The 20,198-nt window shown below is 41.8% G+C and overlaps 1 protein-coding gene across 1 annotated transcript in view; it reads right to left on the reverse strand.

Annotated features, from left to right (window-relative positions):
• Positions 1 to 1,606: 1,606 nt before the first annotated feature.
• Positions 1,607 to 20,198, reverse strand: part of LOC112542736 (mesothelin) — a 28,469-nt gene continuing 9,877 nt past the window's right edge. Inside the window, exons 2-12 of the mRNA XM_088151749.1 lie at positions 16,610 to 16,670; positions 14,203 to 14,246; positions 12,962 to 13,152; positions 11,647 to 11,737; positions 10,686 to 10,797; positions 9,912 to 10,093; positions 8,186 to 8,332; positions 6,272 to 6,402; positions 5,521 to 5,654; positions 3,765 to 3,859; positions 1,607 to 1,858 (exon numbers count right to left, since the gene is read on the reverse strand). Coding sequence (XP_088007875.1) covers positions 1,643 to 1,858; positions 3,765 to 3,859; positions 5,521 to 5,654; positions 6,272 to 6,402; positions 8,186 to 8,332; positions 9,912 to 10,093; positions 10,686 to 10,797; positions 11,647 to 11,737; positions 12,962 to 13,152; positions 14,203 to 14,246; positions 16,610 to 16,670 — 1,404 coding nt within the window. The 3' untranslated portion in view covers positions 1,607 to 1,642. The remainder of the gene's footprint in view (positions 1,859 to 3,764; positions 3,860 to 5,520; positions 5,655 to 6,271; positions 6,403 to 8,185; positions 8,333 to 9,911; positions 10,094 to 10,685; positions 10,798 to 11,646; positions 11,738 to 12,961; positions 13,153 to 14,202; positions 14,247 to 16,609; positions 16,671 to 20,198) is intronic.

The raw sequence follows: 20,198 nt of genomic DNA on the forward strand, positions 1-20,198 counted from the left end.
TTAAGATTAGATATCTCAATTTTCTCTCATGAAGAAGATAACCCTAAAACTGCATCTGTGGGTGTGTGCTTCTATTTTAGAGAGAAAAGAAAGTAGGAACAAATAATTCTTGCATTACATAACTCAAAATGCTAGATTTATTCATTTTTGTTTTCTGAACTCTTCACCTGCAGAGATGAACTTGAATAGGTGGTGCCGGGTTGAAGTAAGCAGCTGAGGGATCAGTTAGCAGAAGGTGGAGTTTCAGAGCTCTGGGTTGCTTCTTATGGCTCTAACAGAAAATAATAATAATAATAATAATAATAATAATAATAATAATATAAATCACATGCAATTCTACTTCAATTCTACTGGTATTTAGTTTTTGTGGGGTCTCACAAACCAGGCCATGCATAAAACACAACTGAATTATTTACATATTATTCACAGAACATCATACATGTGTGAGAAAAACCACCCTTACCTCCCCTTCTATTTCTCTCGCTAATTCTACTCTTGTTAGACTAGTGTGTGTACACTGTCATATAAGCAACAAATGGCATCTCACAAATATAGGTAGTCCTCACTTACCAACCACAATTGGGACCCGCAACTCCATTGTTAAATGACGCGGTAGTAAAGTGAAATGTCACATGGCCCCACCCGACTTACGACGTTAGCTCCGGCTGCAATCATTAAGTGCGACATCACATGACTGCAATTTGGAACTTCCTACCAGCTTCCCCATTGACTGTGCTTGTCAGAAGCTGGCTGTGAAGCTCGCAAATGGCAATCACATGACAGCGGGACACTGCAATGGCTGTAAATGCATATCGGTTGCCTGAATTGCAATCGCATGACCGCGGGGATGCTGCGACAGCTGCAACTTCAAAGACTGGTTGCAAGTCTCCTTTTTCAGCGCTGTTGTAATTTCAAATGGTCACTGAACGAGCGGTCGGTAAGTGACAACTACCTGCATGCTGTGTTCTAGAATGTGTTGTTTAGTTTTGTCAGCAGGAAGCAGTGTTAACGTTATTCTTTGCACTCTGGGAAAGTCTCTATGATATGATGTTACATCCTTTTTCTTCTCTGTGTTGTACGAAGAATAAAGGATCAGCCATGCTTGCAGGGTCCAGACTGAAGCAGCATCTTCTGGTTATCAACACACTCTGCTAGAATCCTCCCTGCTGCTGACAGACCTGAGCCATGATAGAAAATTCTAGCAGAAAGCTTAGGTGGATCCCCATGTTGTTATTGTTTTTAGGAGCAGGAGAGTTTCAGAAAAGGAATCAAGTTGAGGGCAAGGTCAGGAGAAAGATACAGCCTGGAGGAAAAAGACTGGCAAAGGGCCGTGCTGATGGGTCTAGAGAAGAAAAGATACAACATGATTCCAAGATTCCTGGAAGTGGAAAGATTACTGCTGAATTATATATTCCCTCCACACCGGTCTACCGTTTCACTTTTATCTCTGCCTTGCTTCCCCTCCCACCTTCCATGGGCTAGTCAACGCTCTCATGAGGTGAAACGGGAAAACCCCATATGTGTCCTGACCACCTTACCAGAAGGGTGGCATTCAAAACTAGAATGAACAAATGCATAGAAAAGTGACACCACTAGAAAGGTTTTTCCTGGCTGTTCCCCGCTGATATACGGTATTTGCCTCCTATGCTATCAGTCTCAGGGCAAAGGCAGCGGTGGTCTTACTTGGAAGAATAATAAAGCCTTCGGGAAGGCCACCTTGGAGTTCCAGGCCCAGGCTGTCCAGATCAGATTGCTTCCGACTCTGGATCCACTCTCTTACAGGTGATTTATTCTGATAATCCGTCAGGCTGCCTAGGTTTCTGCCCAGGAGGCCTTTCACATTTTCAATGGTTAATTCCTATGGAATCAATAGAACAAAACTAGGTATGAGCAATCTTCATTTTGCTGTTTTCCCAAAACTTCCACCTTGTAGATAAGAGAAAAACTCTTGATTTGCTTCAGGGGAGAAGTGAAGTTAAGACCGAAGCCACTGCAAGTGGGCAGAAACACCGCTCCTGCTTTTCCCATGGTTAGAGTCAACTCATCCGTCCCCAAAATGGCTGTAAATCTGAGAGAGGAAATGCTCAATTCCCTCAGCCTGCCGAGGAACATGGACTGACCAACACAGAGACCAGCATCTGCGCCATTGTCCCAGCTAGTCATTTGGCTGCACCCAGCTGGCTAGTTGAGTAGTTCCTGGTTTTTCAGGAACGTGCCAACATCCATTGGCAGACAGGGTAGCTGTCAGGTTCAGCCCAAAGAACTCCAAGAGACAATGCAAATACAGTTCTGTTGCGTTTATTAGCTTCCACCTCAAGACAGAATCTCCCCAGACTGAACCCTAGTTCCCAAGCCAGCCAGCCACAACACCGTGAATTCCTTAGGGAGGTGCCAGCCTCATCTTCTTGAACTTCCCATGCTCCTGCTGGGGGCTAAGAACACGCTTATCTCCCTGGGCCTGGCCTTCATAAGTCCATTCCATCACAGTAGCATACCTTACCCCACCCGTGCCCTCAGCTTAGAAAAGGGAAAGCCAACCTGGTGTGTGTGGGGTTGTGCAGGAGAAGATGAGACGAGGTAGAAACTTCTGGGCAAGTGCAACATCAACAGACAACCAAGTGGGCTGACAATCAATTGCTAAGACCACAAGTCACGGTAAGCAGCCCATCTTGGTTTGATCCCTGCCTGGCGCTTGGCTTGGGAACAGCGCTTGGTGTTCTGTGACAACATTGCTTAAGAGCAGGACTTGGAGCTCGGCAGCAATTATAGAAGGAGCAACGGCGCTGAGGCAGCTCATAATCCCAATGAATGCAAGAACCTTTGGAGGGAGGCAAGGACTGTATGCCCCTTCATGAACTCTAAGACTTTTAACTGCTGTAAGGACTGAGCCCCAAGGACTTCTCTGCCAACCTGGAAGGGCTTGGAGCTGGAGTGAGCTCTGCCCAGCCAGGACAACAGCCTGTTGTTGGGGAACCTGCATGCCACAATAAAGTATTATGTAAAGTTTTCATCTGTGCTGTGCTGTGTCTAGTCATAACTGAGAAGGGCACCTCACAGGACACACCATCGGCACTGGCATTTTTCTGCTTTTCTGGGCATACTTTCCTTGAAGTGAGACTTTTGAAGCAACTCTGCTCAGAGAATAATTCATATTATTTCCAGAGTCTTGTAGTTTGCTAGAAGTGCCCTTTCTTAATGGAGCCAGATTAGGTGTCTTCCTGCTTTACTTGATGCCAACTGATTTATTGGAATAGAGTTAAATCTCTTAGAATACAGACAGACATAGATAAAATAGTGTGAACAGGCTTAGGATAGAACTGGACTGTGATTGAACTTGTAGCATACTGACCAAAATGTGCCACAGCTGATGGGCTACATCCTTACCATTAGTATGTGGTATGCGCAACTAAGGCTGATAGCTGATATTCTATATCCTCTATCTTACTAAAAGGTACTAGGGGAATGTTGACTAGATTGTTGATTTGATTGACTAGAGCTAGCAACTTGGTATTTTAAAATTCAAAATTGTGAATATGGAAGCTTTGAGATCCAAACAATATGTTGGCTTTTTCATTTGAAGCCTGAGAAAGGTGAAATTGACCTGTTCCTCCCACACACTCTTTTAACTTTAATCATTTAAGCATTTCCCCTCCATCCAAACCACGTGTCTTCAGGATTCTTGGAGAATCTCCCATAATTACCCTGCCAGAATGGTTGGGGAAAAACTGACTAAACTCCACCTTTTCCTTTAAAGTCCCACTCACCTTTAGAGAGATGTTTTTCAGGCCCAAAAAAGTGTTAATGTCCATGTTGATGTCGTTTTTGCTAAGTGCCCTGAGATCATCACCTGGAGCACCTCCTGCAAGCAAGGACAAAAACTTAGCTGGTATCTTTAACTTGTCTTCTCAAGTGAAAGAGTGGTGGCAAGTTTTTCTTGAAATATTTTCAGTAGGTTTTATTAATAACTGCATATTTTCTAAAATATTTCAAACCATTACACATGGTGAGCCCCCAGTGTTTCACAGCTTTATTTTGGTGCTTATTGCAAGGTACTTTGTATGACATTGTAACTCACTGAAACACTCCTTTAAATAGTGATTATCAGAAAATGTAAATTAATTCCAATCCATGTGAAATGTTGGTGGTGGGAATAGAGAGACAGCCAGCCTTCAAAACTACCTATCCAAATAGATGTTGTAATAGTTTAATCTTTGCCACCTTAATAGACTTTTTGCCATAAAGAAAAAGATTTATTTATTTATTTATTAAATTTATCTCCACCCATCTCCCCCTAATGGGGGACTCTGGGCGGCTCACACAATCCATTAAAGTAATAAATACATATAAAATTGGAAAAAACATAAAAACTGTACAAAAAACTGTACAAGATGAAAGAAGTGACGGGAGAGCAGGGAAACATTACTTATGAAATATGACAGTATAGACTAAACATGGAGGAGGCATTGATCTGGTTCACATTCTATATGTAGATTAGACCTACTTTACCTTTTCCAACCAAATAAATTGAAACTCAATTATGACATTCACAGTTATGTTTGCATTCCAAATTTTGCATTTGTCTCTACCCAAATGAATACACTCATAATATTAATATATAAGCATGTATTACATTTGGGAAAATTATTTCCATTCAAAATGTATATATTAGGCAGAAAAAGTGCATGTTTCAATTCATATATTGTACTGAAGAATATACAGAGTACATAGAGACACTGAAATTGACAGATTGGTTTAGAATTATAAAATTCCGTCTGAGGCAAAATAGTTGTGCTAGATGACAGTAGTGATGTCAAAAGCACTATCTGATTCACAAATGTATATTCACTTGTGCAGACATGTTCCACATAAAGCTTTCATCAACTATGGTGGGGATGAAATCACTTTTCCCCAAAGTTAGCATGGTAAAATGTGGTATTTGTGTGGTAATCCCACGAAAATGTTTTACATTACACATCTGAGGGTTCCAGACTCACACACTTCCACACAGCAAAGGTTATGCATGCCATGGATCACGGTTTCCAACCCAGATTGGAGAAACAGTTCTATCTTGAGCTTTAGGCTCTTGTACAACAAACAAGAATGAATTAATTCTTCATTTAGGTGTAATTCATGCAATTTATGAAACTCTAAGCCTGAGTTAACAAAACACAGTGACTATGTTCAGGAACATGCTATGCCCAAATAAATAAACCAGGTTATGGCTTAACATAATAGCTTGGTTCACCCAACTTATAAAGAGAATGGCTGTTCCTCATAAAATGCTGTGAATTACAAACTACATAACACAGTTTTAACCCAGCCTAGTGTGAGTCGTACCAACTAAACATTGCCCTTAGATTCATCCATCCATTCATTCAACTGTTTTTGTACATGCCTCCTCCCCAATGTGGGGACTATATTGTTTGTATAGATGCAGCTTAAGGCTCTTCAAGGCTTGATTTTAAATAGTTTTTCAACAAACTCTCAAGTGGTGTTTCCTCAGCTGATATTTCTGCTTACCCAGAAATGGCCTGATCTGGTCATAATATTCAAGGTATTTGTAGTGAAGATCTGAGAAAGCCCGCTTGGCTTTGGGGTACAGATTATCCTTGATGGCTTGGGAGCAATTCGATGGATCAAGGGTGGTGGCCATCCTGCCAAGAAAAGACAAGGTGAGCAACGGGAAGGGATCCAGCCCTCTCAACACTTCGCTCTTTCCCCAGTGTTACTTTTCCACAGATTTTCATAAATAGTGCTGTTAGTAGCAACTTAAGCCACTGACCAGAGGAACTAGCTCAAAGCAATAGCGTCAGATACTCAGCTCAGATTTTAAGTGAGCAGGCTAATGCTCCTCTCATCAGAACAGCAATACTTTATGGTCTGATCTATGAAACTTGATCCATGACCCAGACCTGACCTTTAAGAAACAACCCTATTCCACTTCATTAAATTACTCTTAACGTTCTTTGGGATGGGCTCTTTCTGATCCATATTTCTCTAACCTCATCCAATAAGACACAACACCCATTCAAACAATAACAAACAAAACAACTTCCCAAAACAGAATAAAATCAGGCAAACCTTGAGCCCTTCTAACTAATACTCGCTTCTGGTTGCCATTTTGAATCATAATAGTGGCCTACCTGAAAAGGCTGCTTGTGGGATTACTAAAGAAAAAGTAAGCAATTGGATTCCCTGTCCATATTTACAAAGTCCAGAACGGCTCTCTTTTCTTGCAGGAGTGCAAATGGTGATGAAAGAATTCACTCACTTAATGCTGTCTTCAGATATCATGCGGAGCTGGTCCTCATTCAGGAGACAGATGTATGGCCCAAGGGCCTTCAGAAAATGGTGATCAATTTGGTTTCCCAAATCATTGTAATGACGAATAATTGAGATCCTCTAAAATAAATAATTTCAGAATCAAAACCAAGCCTCCTGCAATCTTATGTTGCTTTCGCCTTCCCAAACAGATGCCTTCCAGATGTGCTAGAATTGCCACTTCTAGAATTCTGGAATACACTGGAATGCTGGGAATTGCAGTCCCAACACACCTGGAGAGGGGCAAGTTGGCCTCATACTTAATGATATACATTATCATATATATACATATATATATATATCCTATAATGTATCATATAATACATAATGGAAGGATTGCTGACTTTCAGTTGCTCAAGTAAGTCGAAAGAGCAAATGCAGATGCTGGTGGCTTTGCTTATCATATTAAAGCAGGATTTAACTACAGTTTGTTGAACAAGCCCCAGCGGGCTGGTTTCCATGTCATGCTAAGCCATGAACTATGGTTTCAATGCTACAATGGCCCAGTTCAGGTATCACTCTACTCAGAACAAACAAATCCCGTAATGGCTTTACTTGACATATGAACCTGGCCCTAGAAATATTTTCAGTGCCCACCACACAAATGCAGAATCCTGAGTCTTCCAAAGCTATCTTTTGAGATCCTGCAAGGCTCCTGGTTGTTGGGATCATTTTGAGACTGCTGTCTTGTGGGCTGATGGGTGAACTTCAAGAGCATTTTGTACACGAGAGACACCACTCTGCCTTTTCCACTGGTTTTGTGAATGCTCAATGACCTCTTTCTAGATGGTGGCACATGATGTTTAATAGGCACTGTAGCACTTCCAGGTGTGTCTCTACCATCCCTGAGCATGGGAACCTGAAGGGGCATCCAAAGTGATTACCTTGGGGTAGACTTGCAATGGCCTTTCTGAAGCCATGGTTGTGGCTTGAGGAAGACGGATGGTTATGACGTCATAGAGATGGGCGACAAGTCCAATCCCTTGCAAGAATCCAAACTGAAGCATCCCCAGTGGAGAGCTATCCAGCTTCTTTCTGAGCACATCCAACAACGGGAGCTCTCTACCTCTCCTGGCCATTGGTTCTACGGCCAAACTGCTCATACCATTAGGATTGTTTCCTAATGTTTAATTAGAATCTATCTTCCTGTTTCTTAAGGCCATCTTTCTGTAGCTTGATAGCAAACTGGCCTTAGCCTTCTTACGATATTGTTTATGTACTTGAAGAATGGTATTCTGTCCCTCCACAGCAACCATTTCTGGAACTATTTCCATAGCTACAAAAGCTAGAACCAGAAATGACAGATATACTTGCCTATATTTACTTTAAATATATAAGGGAAAACTTCCAGATGGTAAGGTCTGTCCAATAGTGGAACAGTCTGCTTGCAGAGGTAGTAGGTGTTCCAGCTCTGGAAGTTTTCAAGAAGAGTCTGGACACCCACCTCTCAAAGATGATTTAACTGGTTTTCTGCACTTTGCAGAGTGTTGGACTAGACGATCCTTGTGGTCCCTTCCAACTCTGCAATTCTGTGAATTATAATACCCAGAATTCTTAGCCAATGCCTCTGGAACTCATCAGGATAGAAGAAGGCTGGCCCATTGCCCAGAAAATTCTAGGAGACCAGGAGTAAAATGGCAAGGAAGCAGCACACTCCCAATGTGTGTGAACAAGGGGAGAAACTTGGCCAGGAACTTATAATCTGTTTCTCTTTAAAGAAAATGATGGTTGTTTGTAAACACTAGGTTTAGAAGCAAAGAGAAAAACATCAGGATAGTTTGGGCACATGTTGGCCTTCTAAAATGATTAACCCTGTGGATTTTTGATTTTCATATTAAAAGCCTCGTCTTATCTTCCTAATTACCTGTTCATCACTGGACACAGAATCCAACAAAGCACGAAGTGTGCTTGGCGAATCAATAGTCCATTTCTTGATGTTGCTTTGATCCATTAGTTCAAAAAGGATTCCAAGGTTACTGACTACAGAAGGAGGATATTCCGTGGGAAATATCTGCAAGAACGAGCAAGTAACAGTGGGTATGAATGCAGGTTTACTTGGTATCACCTCTTTGATGCATGGATTTGTCCCAGGAGCCCGTTCCTGATATGGCATCATGAAGAGGCTTCTGCAGAAGGATTTCTAGCAGTCATCAGGACACTCATGAGGTGGAGATAAAAGAAGTCAAGTTGGTAACTATGATTGCTTAATGGAAGCCCTACTCCTCTTGAAATGTGCTGTGACACATATAAAAAAGGGTGGGGCTTCGATCATGCAACTGTGCTGCTATTTTTACTTTTCTGACCCACCAGCACCACAGATGCTCCTGGCAATCATCACAACTTGGTGTTGAAAGGATGACAGGCAGAGACGGCTCTGAGAGAGGGAGTGGTGCGCCCCCTCCTCATGAGGCCATCCTTGGATCCAGCTGATCTGGACAATTTTAGGAAAGGTTGTTGAGAAGGTGATTGGCCTCCAGCTTCAGAGAGCCCTGGAGGAAGTGGATTATCTGGACTCTTTCCAGCCAGGATTAAGACGTGGGTACAGTATGGAGATGGTTTGATTGCACTTGTTGATGACCTGTAGTGAGCTTGGGATGGGGGTGGTGTGTCCATTCTGGCTCTCCTTGATCTTTTGGTGGCCTTCAGTACTATTGATCATGGTATCCTTCTGGCTAGGGAATTGGGAGTAGGAGGCACCATTTTCTGGTGGTTCTCCTCCTTTCTCCAAGGCCAGTTCCAGTCAGTGTTGATGGGAAGGAAGCACTTGAGCCCTAGGTCCCTGCTCTGTGGGGTGCTCTTCCCCCCCCTTTCTTTTTAATATTTACATGAAGCCACAGGGGGAGGTCATTTGTAGGTTTGGGGTGAGGTATCATCAATATGCAGATTATGTACTTATAGATCTCTGTCCCCAGCCATCCAAGTGAAGCTGTTGAGATTCTTTCCAAGTGTCTGAAGACTGTGAGGGTCTGGATGGGGAAGAACAGATTGTGGCTCAACCCTACCAAGACTGAGTGGCTATGGGTTCTGAGTCCCCCAGGCCTGGGAGTTGCAGAGTTTCCACTTTGGTTTTGGATGGGATGGCATCTGGGGGTCTCCTGGAATCACAGCTCCTACTCAAAGAGCAGGTGGCAGCTGTGGCCAAGAGGGCCTTTGCACAACTGGGCCTTGTGTGCCAGTTGCACCCATTCCTGGACTGGGAGGCCCTGCTCATGGTTACTTAAACCTTGGTCACCTCCTGATTGGATTATTGCTCTACATGGGATTGCCCTTGAAAACCATCCAGAATCTTCAATTGGTCCAGAATGCGGCAGTGCGGGTAAGTTATGAGTGCATCTTGTTATGCCCATGTAATACCGCTATTCCATGAGCTGCATGGCTCATGATAGGCTTCTGGGTGCGATTCAAGGTGCTGGTTATCACTTTTAAAGTCCTACATGGCATAGAACAGGTTTCTGGGGAACCACCTTCTCTCAAGAACATCTGCCCATCTCACATTGTTTGAGTTGGGTGGCCTTATAAATCTTAAAAATGAATAGATAAATAATTAGTTAAGAGTGCTGTTTTTCCAAGAAAATTGACATGCTCATTACCTCATCCAGCTTTTCTATGACTGCCTTCAATTGCTCAGTCGTGAAGGGGTATTCGGAGAACAAACTAAGATTATTCTGTAGGATTTCCTTAGTCAAGCACGATTTTAACTCCTCAGTGGTATAAAATAAAAGTTCATCGTTTAGCACCTCCTCTGTGATGGTTTTGTCCTCTGGGCACTCCGCTAAAAGAAAATTCATGAGTTAACCAAGGCTGGAGAGTTTTCAGATCTCTCCAGCCTTGTGAGAACAGAAGTAGGAAGACTATATGCCCTGTCTCAATATCCTGGCAATTGATCATTTATATAAAAAAATCAGTGGAAAAAAACCCAGACTAGACACCTGCCCGAAAAAGGAAGAACGTGAGAGCACTGATAGGCTAAACTGAGAAATCTATTCCTTCTGAACCTGGAGTGATGTATGCTAAAAAAGTTCCAGCTGGCAACCTTATTTAATTTTGAAAGTTACAGAAACACACACTATTTCTCTCGCCCAACATATTATACTACTCTGGATTTCAGATGAAGGGCAGACGCGTACACTCCATCCATAAAACTATGATTCCCCACAATCTGAAAACGGGCGCACGTGATTGAAGCCCCTCCCCTCACAGAAAAGGGGTGTGGCTTCAAGCACATGGCCGTGGCTGCCATCTTGACTTTTTTGATCTCACCGTGCCCCCCCCCCGCCTTGAATGCAATCTAAAGTCTGCCTTCTGCCTACAGTCTGCTACTGCTGTATGAAAACCATCAGGAAGCAACTCCACGTCTTACATACCAGGGGCGCGCTTTCGCCTGGAGGATTTAAGGCTTTCCCGAATTTGGACCAGCTGATCTAGTGGCAGATCAGAACGGAGAAAGGCCTTTTGTAACCATGGCATCAAAACACTCTGCAGAAGGAAAGAAGGACACCAGGTGATGGAAAGTGCAAGGTTTGGGAAATCCCACATTCATTTTGGTAAACAGGGGCAGGATTTTGCTCCTATGCTCAAATATACTTTGCGTGGCTTTTGGAATCAAAATCCAGGAATAAAGGAACTGATGTCTTTTGTTTTCCACCAGCCAAGGAACCCGTGTTAATAACTGGCATTTCTGTGCCCCAAAGTGGAAGACTTGCAAATATTTGGCTGTTCTACAATGCGTCAAAACCCGAGAAGATCACAATTTACAGGTCTGAAGACTTCTCTTCCCTTAATATAAGATCGTAATCTGATGCAAAATACTGTAATGCCAAGGACATTTCCACTTTTCTTTCTCCACTCCATTGTCTAGAGAGTTCTAACTTAATTGTCTTACTGGATGAAACGTTTGGAAAGTGATCATCAGTGTGAAGATTATTTTTTACTTGGTTACAATTTTTTGTGTTTTCTGTTTCAGGTAGCCAGTAGAAAATCACCACTTTGCAAAAAAACTACAGGAGGCTGATGCCATGTCACAGCAAATCAGCCTCAAAGCGATTGCTGATGGAAATTTGGAGAAATCTGAGATTGCTGGTTGTTGCCATTTACCCCTCTGGGACGGAAAACCTTCCCTTGAAGTTGTCATTCACAGATTTCTAGAGCGGCTTCAGCCATTGAGAATGGCTCAGATTCAAAAGGTGATCAACACTGTGGCTCAGTAGTGGGTAACTGAAACATACTGATTCTGCTTCTAAGCTCATTTTGTTTTCTCGCCTTTCTTTCTCCTGGTGGAGTCTTAATCCTTCCCCTTCTGTTCTGCCTGTTTTTTTCCTGATATACCTTAGGAATGGCTTGCAGAATGCTGGGACCCAGGATTAGGATCAGATGACCTAGTTCATCCAGAACAGAAGATGTCCACGTAGAAGGAGGTCTGGGAGAAAACAAGTGGGATCAGCAACCCCTTTTGAACGAAATAGCAAGTGGAGCTCAGGGATGGGACTTGGGTAGCATTCGCTGAGCACATCTGGCAAGGCCATGAAATGCACCCACGTTGGGGTTTGCACAGGATACCGAACCGTATTCTGACTAAGCAGGCTGAATGTGTGCAATGCCAAAAACAAAGCCCTAAGCAAGTTAGCATTAACTAACTTCAGTATGTTTTACTTATTTATTTATTAGGTTTATATCTCACCTTTCCTCTAGGAGTTCAAGGCGCTTTATGTAATGATCCCCCTTCATTGTGTGCAAATGCAGCCGTGAGGTTTTTGCCTGACCTGATCAAAGCTGGCCGTGGCATTCTCAGGAGTGTTTCTCTTTATAGGTATTTAAAAGGATTAACATACAGTGGAAGAATGGTTGCACAGAACATTTGCGCAGGGTGATTTGGTGCTAAATGAAACATTTACCATGTAAATTACTATATGCCACACAGTCTGCATTTGCAAATCTGCAATTTCCATCCCGCCACAAAGGATGGCAGCAGCTATTTAACCTTCGCTAAGCCTTAAAAAAGGTGCCTCGGCTTAGGCCTGGGTGTCCTTGAATAGAAGACCGCCAGGAAACCGAAGGGCTGTAAGCCAGACTGGAAGCTGAAAAAGCATTGCAGAGCAGGACAGTGCAAAGTAGTGATAAAGCAACAACAGCGTGTCCACCTAGCCAGCCAAAGCTGAGCTCGACCCAAGGAGTTTAAAAAAAAAGTCGTGTGGGACCTGAGCCCCAAGAGTCATCATTTTGAGTAGGGCAGGTGTTCTATTTAGAGGTCAAGGCTCAACCTCTGGCATTTCCAGGCAGTGGCTTGCAAAGACTTGGGCAAAACTCTCAGATGTTGCTCCAAGCAATACTCTGGGTCAGTGTAGTTCTAAAATAGGTAGACTGGGGCCAGTCCTATTATTAGTCAGAAAAAAGTGGTGGGCAAGAGCACCCAAGAAGGAAGGAAGGAACCTACAGGAGCTTTTGATGTGCAGACCTATAGCTTCATGATAAAATATAATTTTGCATCAAGAAATCCAGACACCCAGTCCTGCCTCACACAGACAAGATAGCTCTGTAACTTGCACACACACACACAAAAGGAGGATTAATTCCAAGGCTAGCCCAAACAGTTTACACATCATCTCTTTTCAGAAAACTGCCCCAAACTAACAACTCGTCCTACCCAAATGAAGTATTTCCACTGCTGAAGATTGCTTGAATTGCTTGAATTTGGTCTGGAGTAAAGTGCTGGCACTGACTTAATTGTTTTAGCAAATTTTCATCAGAAGCTGCAATAATATCTCCAGACACCTCACAGACCGAGTGGTCCGGAATTCCGGCATCTTCCTTGCTGATCACTGGGCCAGATATATTCTAAAGAAAAGTTTACAACACGTTGATAAATTAAGTGGAAAACAAAACATCAACAATTGAATAAACCAATGTCCATTTAATTAATGAATTCAGTTAATTCAGTTTCCTTTAAGAATAGCATAGGCACTATTTTGTGAAAAACTGTGACATTAATTTAGCAGTTCATAGATCTGAGTCTTGTGGTAAGACCAAGTTTTACAGTAACCACAGACAGGCAACCGTTTAAAAATACTCTTCCACTTTCTGCCTCATCAATTAAATGGTTCCTCATTAGTAACTGGATAATACCAAATAATTTTAGTTGATGAATCTATCCGTTAAACTTTGCAGGCTTAGAAATGTGCAGTTATGGGTGTAAGGCAGGATCAACCCACCTTTCTGGGTCAGGGGGCCCATCTAGAACATTGACAGCAAGTTGCAGGTGCTCTCACAGAATGGCTGCCATTACCGGTATGGCCGATAAAACATGGAAAACAAAATTTAGATTGTTCCCTGCCACCCTTAGCTTCCCATCTCCCTTCATAATCAACATCCTTCACTTTTGCTTTATTTTAGGGGAGGGTTCCAGGGTAATAATCTAGACTAGGAAATTGAATAGTGTCCCAGAAGAAGGCAATAGCAACCGCTTCCATACCGTTGTATGAAAACAACATGGACACATCTAATTCTGTTTAATCCCAGGGAGATTTTCCTATTAACTATATAAGTGCAGTGGTTATTTAATAAGCTTTAAAGAGTCATGGAACCCCAAATTGTCTTATGACCTTAGAAGTAATGAATAGTGGGGATCCAATACTTCCCACTGTTTGGTTCTCTTCCTCCAGAGCAGTGTTCCTCAACCTTGACCACTTGAAGATGTGTGGACTTCAACTCCCAGAATTCCACAGATTTCCATCACTGGCTGGGGAATTCTGGGAGTTGAAGTTCACACATCTTCAAGTGGCCAAGGTTGAGGAACCTGCTCCAGAGATAAAGAGTCTAGATCCTAAACAGATTCAAAAGGAATGTAGATGTACATAGTCAATATAAGTACAGAAACGCAATACATACCAGGGATTTCACTGCATCACTGGGGGTGAACACTGTTGCACAACCTAAAGTACAAGACATAAGATTTGTCTTAAAGATATTTAATTGAAAATATATAATAAGACTGCTTTTCTCTGCCAAGCTCGTTAAGTGGAATATTTATTTATTTTTATTTGTATATCAAATCTGTCACCACCTATCTTGTTAGAAAGCAACTCTGGGCGGTTTACAGGAAAGATAAATATTAATTAAAAATATAATAATTAGTCCCAAATATATAGTAAGTATCTTCCAAGATAATTGATGGTAGCTTGAAAATTATGGGGCTCGGGGAACGTCAGCCACCCCCAGCGTTGGTCAAAACTCTTCTTGCCCATGCAAGTTGGCAGAGCCAGGTCTTCAGTTCTTTCCAGAAAGCCAGGAGGGGAGAGGCCCGTCTCACTTCTGGGGGGAGAATATTCCAGAGGGGGGGCAACAGCAGAGAAGGCTCTCCTCCTGGGCCCCACCAACTAATGTTCTCTCATGACGGGGTCCGTAACATGCCTCCTCTGCCTGCCCGGGTGGGGCAGGTCAGTGTGATGGGAGTGAGACGGTCCCTCAGGTAGCCATATTTTCTGTGCCATATTCTTTGCCGTATCATTTTTAAAAGTAATAGACAAACACTCTTGCTTAGATGTGTACGGCTTGTGCTTTCTGATCACACTTGTTCAGCGGTTTGCTTGGAACACACAAAGCAAGAATAAAAAAACACTTGTCCTCTAGAGCAGGGTTTCTCAACCGTGGCCACTTTAAGATGTGTGGACTTCAACTCCCAGAATTCCCCAGCCAGCATGGCTGGCTGGGGAATTCTGGGAGTTGAAGCCCACACATCTTAAAGTGGCCACGGTTGAGAAACACTGTTCTAGAGCAGGTTTCCCAAACCGTGAGGTGTCCCTCACTTGGGGAGACACAGACAGAGTCCAGGGGAGACGTGAAGAACCTTTTAGCCGTAAATTGCTACAATAAACCTCTTCACCCATTGGGGGGTCACCCGTTGGGGTGGTACGTGACAACTCACCCCATTTTTACCTGGCAGGAAACAATGGGACCTGATCATCTGGGCCATGTAGTCAGTCCCCCAAACCGAGTCCCCCAAACCGAGTCGTCCGTTGGGGGGAGATGGGCGGCACAGAAATTTAATAACAAATAAATAAATAAATAAATAAATAAATAAATAAATAAATAAACCCACTTTTCCCAGAGTTTCGTTCAATTGTTTTCTTTTTTTTCCCTGTTATAATATTTTATTGACATTTTTAAAGATACATATTTAAAAGTTAGAAATAGAAAAGAAAATTTTGAAATACAAAATATAAAGAAGAGGAAAGAAAAAAAGTGAAGCCAAGTATGAAAAATAGATAGCTTCCAATCTTAAAAATCTTCTTAAAAATAAAAAGGCTATCCTAAGTGCTAGTTTTTAATACATTAAATAAGAGTAATTCTTTGTCAAAACATATCCCATTCCATTTATAATCTAATCTTCAAATCCCCATGTAAGCTTCACCCCACCTGCATTGTGCAAATAATCCATCGATGGTTTCCATTCTTTAAGGTAATAATTATCCGAGTTTTCTTTTAATAAGCAAGTCCGTTTGTAATTTTCTGCCATGTCCATCAATTTGTTCAGTTGTTTTCATTGTTCCTTTGTGTTCATTTTGGTGTTTGGATTTTTAGGTGAAGTGTGTACATTAAGATTACACTAAAGGGAGGCGTGAGGGCAAAACGTTTAGGAAGCCCAGCTCTAGAACGCGTAGCCAAAATGATCATGCACGTATCTCAAAGGAGAAGAAGAAGATTTTGAATCAGGAAATAGAATCTAGATTAGAATGTGTAAGAACAATCCCTGATGAGCAGGACCAGACCAGACCAGGTCATGATCATTGTGTACTTGCAAAAAATGGCATTCCAGGAGGGAACTTTTGCAGAGAGCTTTAACTTCTTCTAAGAAGTGATACTCTGGGACTCATGGACACACGTGTGCACACGCACACATGCACACAGACACACCATTCAGAGAATGAGGTCTTAGCCATCAGAATCCCACTTCCTTCAAAAATGCCTTTTAAATAACACCCAAATTCACCTCGAAAGAAACTCAGGGCCAATATAAAGATGTGGGGAATCTTTTTGGAGAAATGGCATTAATCTACTTCCCACAGTAATCTCAAGGCTTGTACAAATGGGAAGTATCTCTTTTTTTTCCAAGTAATTTTATTAAAGTTTATAATTGCAATCGTCCCCCAATGTATCTCAACGTTTGTCTGTGTGCTTTTATTTGTATTCATTTTTAAATATTATACCCCACTCTGAACTAACTGAAGGTTAGGGTAGCTAAGGATGCATTTCACAACCATCCAATCTTATGGCACTTATGCATAATTGTACTCACCAACCATAAAAAGGCAGCAAAGGATGCTCAGAGATTCTGGCATTATTCCAAACAGATCCTTCTTCGTGGGTAAATATATGCATTCACTCCAGAAAAGCAAACACAGGAATAAATGTGTTTTATTGTCAGTAATAATGATCTTTTAGTTTCCCTGTTGGGTTTAAATCTGGCAAAATGCCTCCGATGCAAATGTTTGGAGCAGACTGATCCTTCGACTGATTGCATGAGCTTCAAGCAGGAGGACAGCAGGAAAGCAGTCATCCATAAAAATGGTAAGAATGATATTTTACTCTGCTCATAGAAAGCAATCTCACTCATCACTCCAACGCCATTCTCTCTTTCTCTGTCTTCACCTTTGCTACAGATGTTTAAATCTCGACACAGAAGCCATTAACATTGATCCGATCCAGTCGGTGATTTTACTGGTAGATACTAAGAAAGGATTTATTTGGATAGACTGATAATAATGTTTATTAACTATCTAGCTGAGTGTTGTCCAAACTTGGCCACTTTAAGATGAGTGGACTTCAACTCCCAGAATTCCCCAGCCAGCCACTTCATCTTAAAGTGGCCAAGTTTGGACAACACTGAGCTAGCTGATCTTGGCTGATGTCAAAAATCCAAGTAGGAGCTGGAGGTCATCACTCAGATGGGAAACGGCCAGGAAATCCAGGCCTGTGGAGTAGACTTGGAAGTGTTTTTTTTTTTAAATGCTTGGATGAAAGCAATAGCAAACCACTTCTTTTGTTGTCCAGAAAACTACCTGAACATGTCCATAAAGTCCCTTGGAATGAGACTCAAATCAAAGGAGACTTCACTGAATGAAAACATTTGGTTCATAATTTTACAAGACTATCAAAATAAATTATTTTTCCACAAGAGCACCAAATAACACTTTGCATGGTTCATAATGGCCCACTTGCAAGCCTACTTACTCTTCTAGCTCCTTTCCGAAATTACTAGAAAAGGTTTTTAAGGTAAAATAAATGGGATACTAATCAATGGTGTGATGCATAAATTAAGTAGACATATTATTTATTCTGGACATCTGGTGTTTCCCATTTGTGTTACCTGTATTTTGCTGGTGTTGCACTGCCCGGTGTCATTGTAGAACTGGGCAGCCTTACAAATCTAAGTAAATGAAATGTTAATATATGAATGATCTGTTCTTGAATTGACAGCACAGCCAATTCTCCATAGATATGCAGAATCACTGAACTTTAGGCCTTCTACGTGGACCTGCATGTACTGACAATGAATACGAGTTTGGATGACGCTAAGCCTGTAAGAATTTAACAAATTAGCTATCAGTCTGTCCCTGAAGGTAGGAAAAGATCTGAACGACTGGCCAGGAGAACATTTTTCTTGGCTTGGCTTATGACGCTTATTCAGGCGAATGTTTGCCTGTGCTTCTGTTTTCGTTCCCAGTGTCCCAATTTTTCTTTCCACCTCTAAGCTGAAAAATTAAAAATATTTATTTTGACTGATAAGAAACCAGAATTTAAAAGGTCGAAATGCACAGGTAGACATGCAGTCCCAAATGTCAAAGCTTCTGTGCAAGTTTTTGGGCCCAAGTGAAGGTGCCAAACTAAACAAAAAACGAAACAAAACACTGGAAACACCTAAGCTGGGTCAGCGCCCAGTGGCTAGATTTGCTTATATCCCAAAAGTAAGATTAAGAGTAAATAATTCTGCAATACCCTTTATTCTGAGGCTAAAGCAGTATTCCTCAACTTTAAGATGGGTAGACTTCAACTCCCAGAATTCCAGGCTGGCTGGGGAATTCTGGGAGTTGAAGCCCACCCATCTTAAAGTTGCCAAGGTTGAGGGACCCTGGGCTAAAGGATAATCTCCATCTATTAAATGGAGATCCAAATTAATTAGTACTGTACCTTCTTACATTGAGTTGGATTATGATATTTGGAAAGTTATTAAATAGGGACTGTTTAATATAAATACAATTAAATTCTTAACTTAATAAATCATTTCATTTATTTTGTTATTCATAGCAACTCCTGCCCTCTGGAATGAGGTTCCCCACCCCAGATCTGGATGGCCTCCACCCTGCTGGTGTTTTGAAGGGACTTGAAGATATGGCTCTTTGCCCAGCCCTTTGGTGAGGGTGAATGAAGCCCCTTTGGATTGAGTGAGTTTCTTTTTTCATTCCTGTCCAGTTCTTGTCGTCTTTGCCATCTTTGATTCTTTATTTTTGCTTCTTATTGTGTTTCTTTAATGCTTTTTTACTTGGTGCTTGGGGTTCTCTGAGCTTGGCTGTTTTCTTGCAAACCTTTCATTACCCAGCTAGGTAATATCTTCAGTGCTAGAATGGAGTGGGGTTTTCTCTGTGTTTATATACAGTGGCTTGCCCTGCCAGTGTTGGTGGGGGTGGGAGTTTGTTCTTCTGGTAGTTCCTTGATTAAGGTATTGTTCACTGCTTGATTGTGTGCCTGGTGGTAATCCCTGCTTATCTGGGTGATGATTGCTGGTGAGAAGATGTTCTGGTCTTTTGTTTCCTTTTCTATTGTCTCTTTTGAATAGTGTGTAGATGCTGTTAATCTCTATGTGTCTGTTGGTGGCTACCTTATCTGAATACCAAGCTTCCAAGAATTCCTTTGAATTTTTGGATTTAGTTTGGACTAAAATGCTGACAGTTTCCAAGTTGAAACTGTGATTACGTCCATCCATGTGTTATGAGATTAAGGCGTTTTCTTCGTGTCTTCTGACTGCTAATTGGCGTTCATGGATGCTCTCTGCAAGCCTTCCGCCTGTCTGTCCTACATAGTGGTTGGTACAGTCCTTACGCTGTATGTTGTAGATGACTCCTGCTTTTTCTTCTTGGGCTACTGGGTCTTTTGGTTTACTTAAGATATTTTGAAAGGCTTTAGTTTTTAACTAAAACTAGTTTTAGTTTTAGTTTTCAGTTTTTAAAAGAGACAATAGAAAAGGAAACAAAAGAGCAGAACATCTTCTCACCAGCAATCATCACCCAGATAAGCAGGGATTACCACCAGGAATACAATCAAGCAGTGAACAATACCCTAACCAAGGAACTACCAGAGGGAAAAAGTAAAACAAAACAAAACCCACACCCCCACCCACACTGGCAGGGCAGGCCACAGTATACAAACAGAGAGCAAACCCCACTCCATCCTAGCACTGAAGATGTTACCTAGCCGGGTAATGAAACGTTTGCAAGAAAAGAACCAAGCTCAGAGAACCGCAAGGACTCCACAGTTCAACCCAGAGCTACACATATTCGCCTCTATTGGCTTTTTTACTTGTGAGCCACTCAGAGTTGTTAGGAGCCAAGCAGTATACAAATTTAATAAATTAAACATTAATTAATAATCTGTTTTACCTTAAACAGCTCTTCTACCAACTTAATAGCTCAAACTGCAGCATTTCTGTAAAAGACCTGATGTCCAGGACAAGTCTTGAGAGATCAAATCTCATTCAAGTAATGATCTACTCACTTTCAGCATCTCAAAGTGTCTCTAAACCAGAATATCTCAGATTGTATTCACCACTGTCAAATGGAGGTCATCTGTGACAGATGTCCTGATGGACCTTGTATTTATGTGCAAGACTG

The sequence above is a fragment of the Python bivittatus genome, unplaced genomic scaffold (assembly GCF_059951505.1).
Source record: "Python bivittatus isolate LINGU-HERP-01145 unplaced genomic scaffold, Pbiv_v1 ctg000030_np1212, whole genome shotgun sequence".
NCBI lineage: Eukaryota > Metazoa > Chordata > Lepidosauria > Squamata > Pythonidae > Python > Python bivittatus.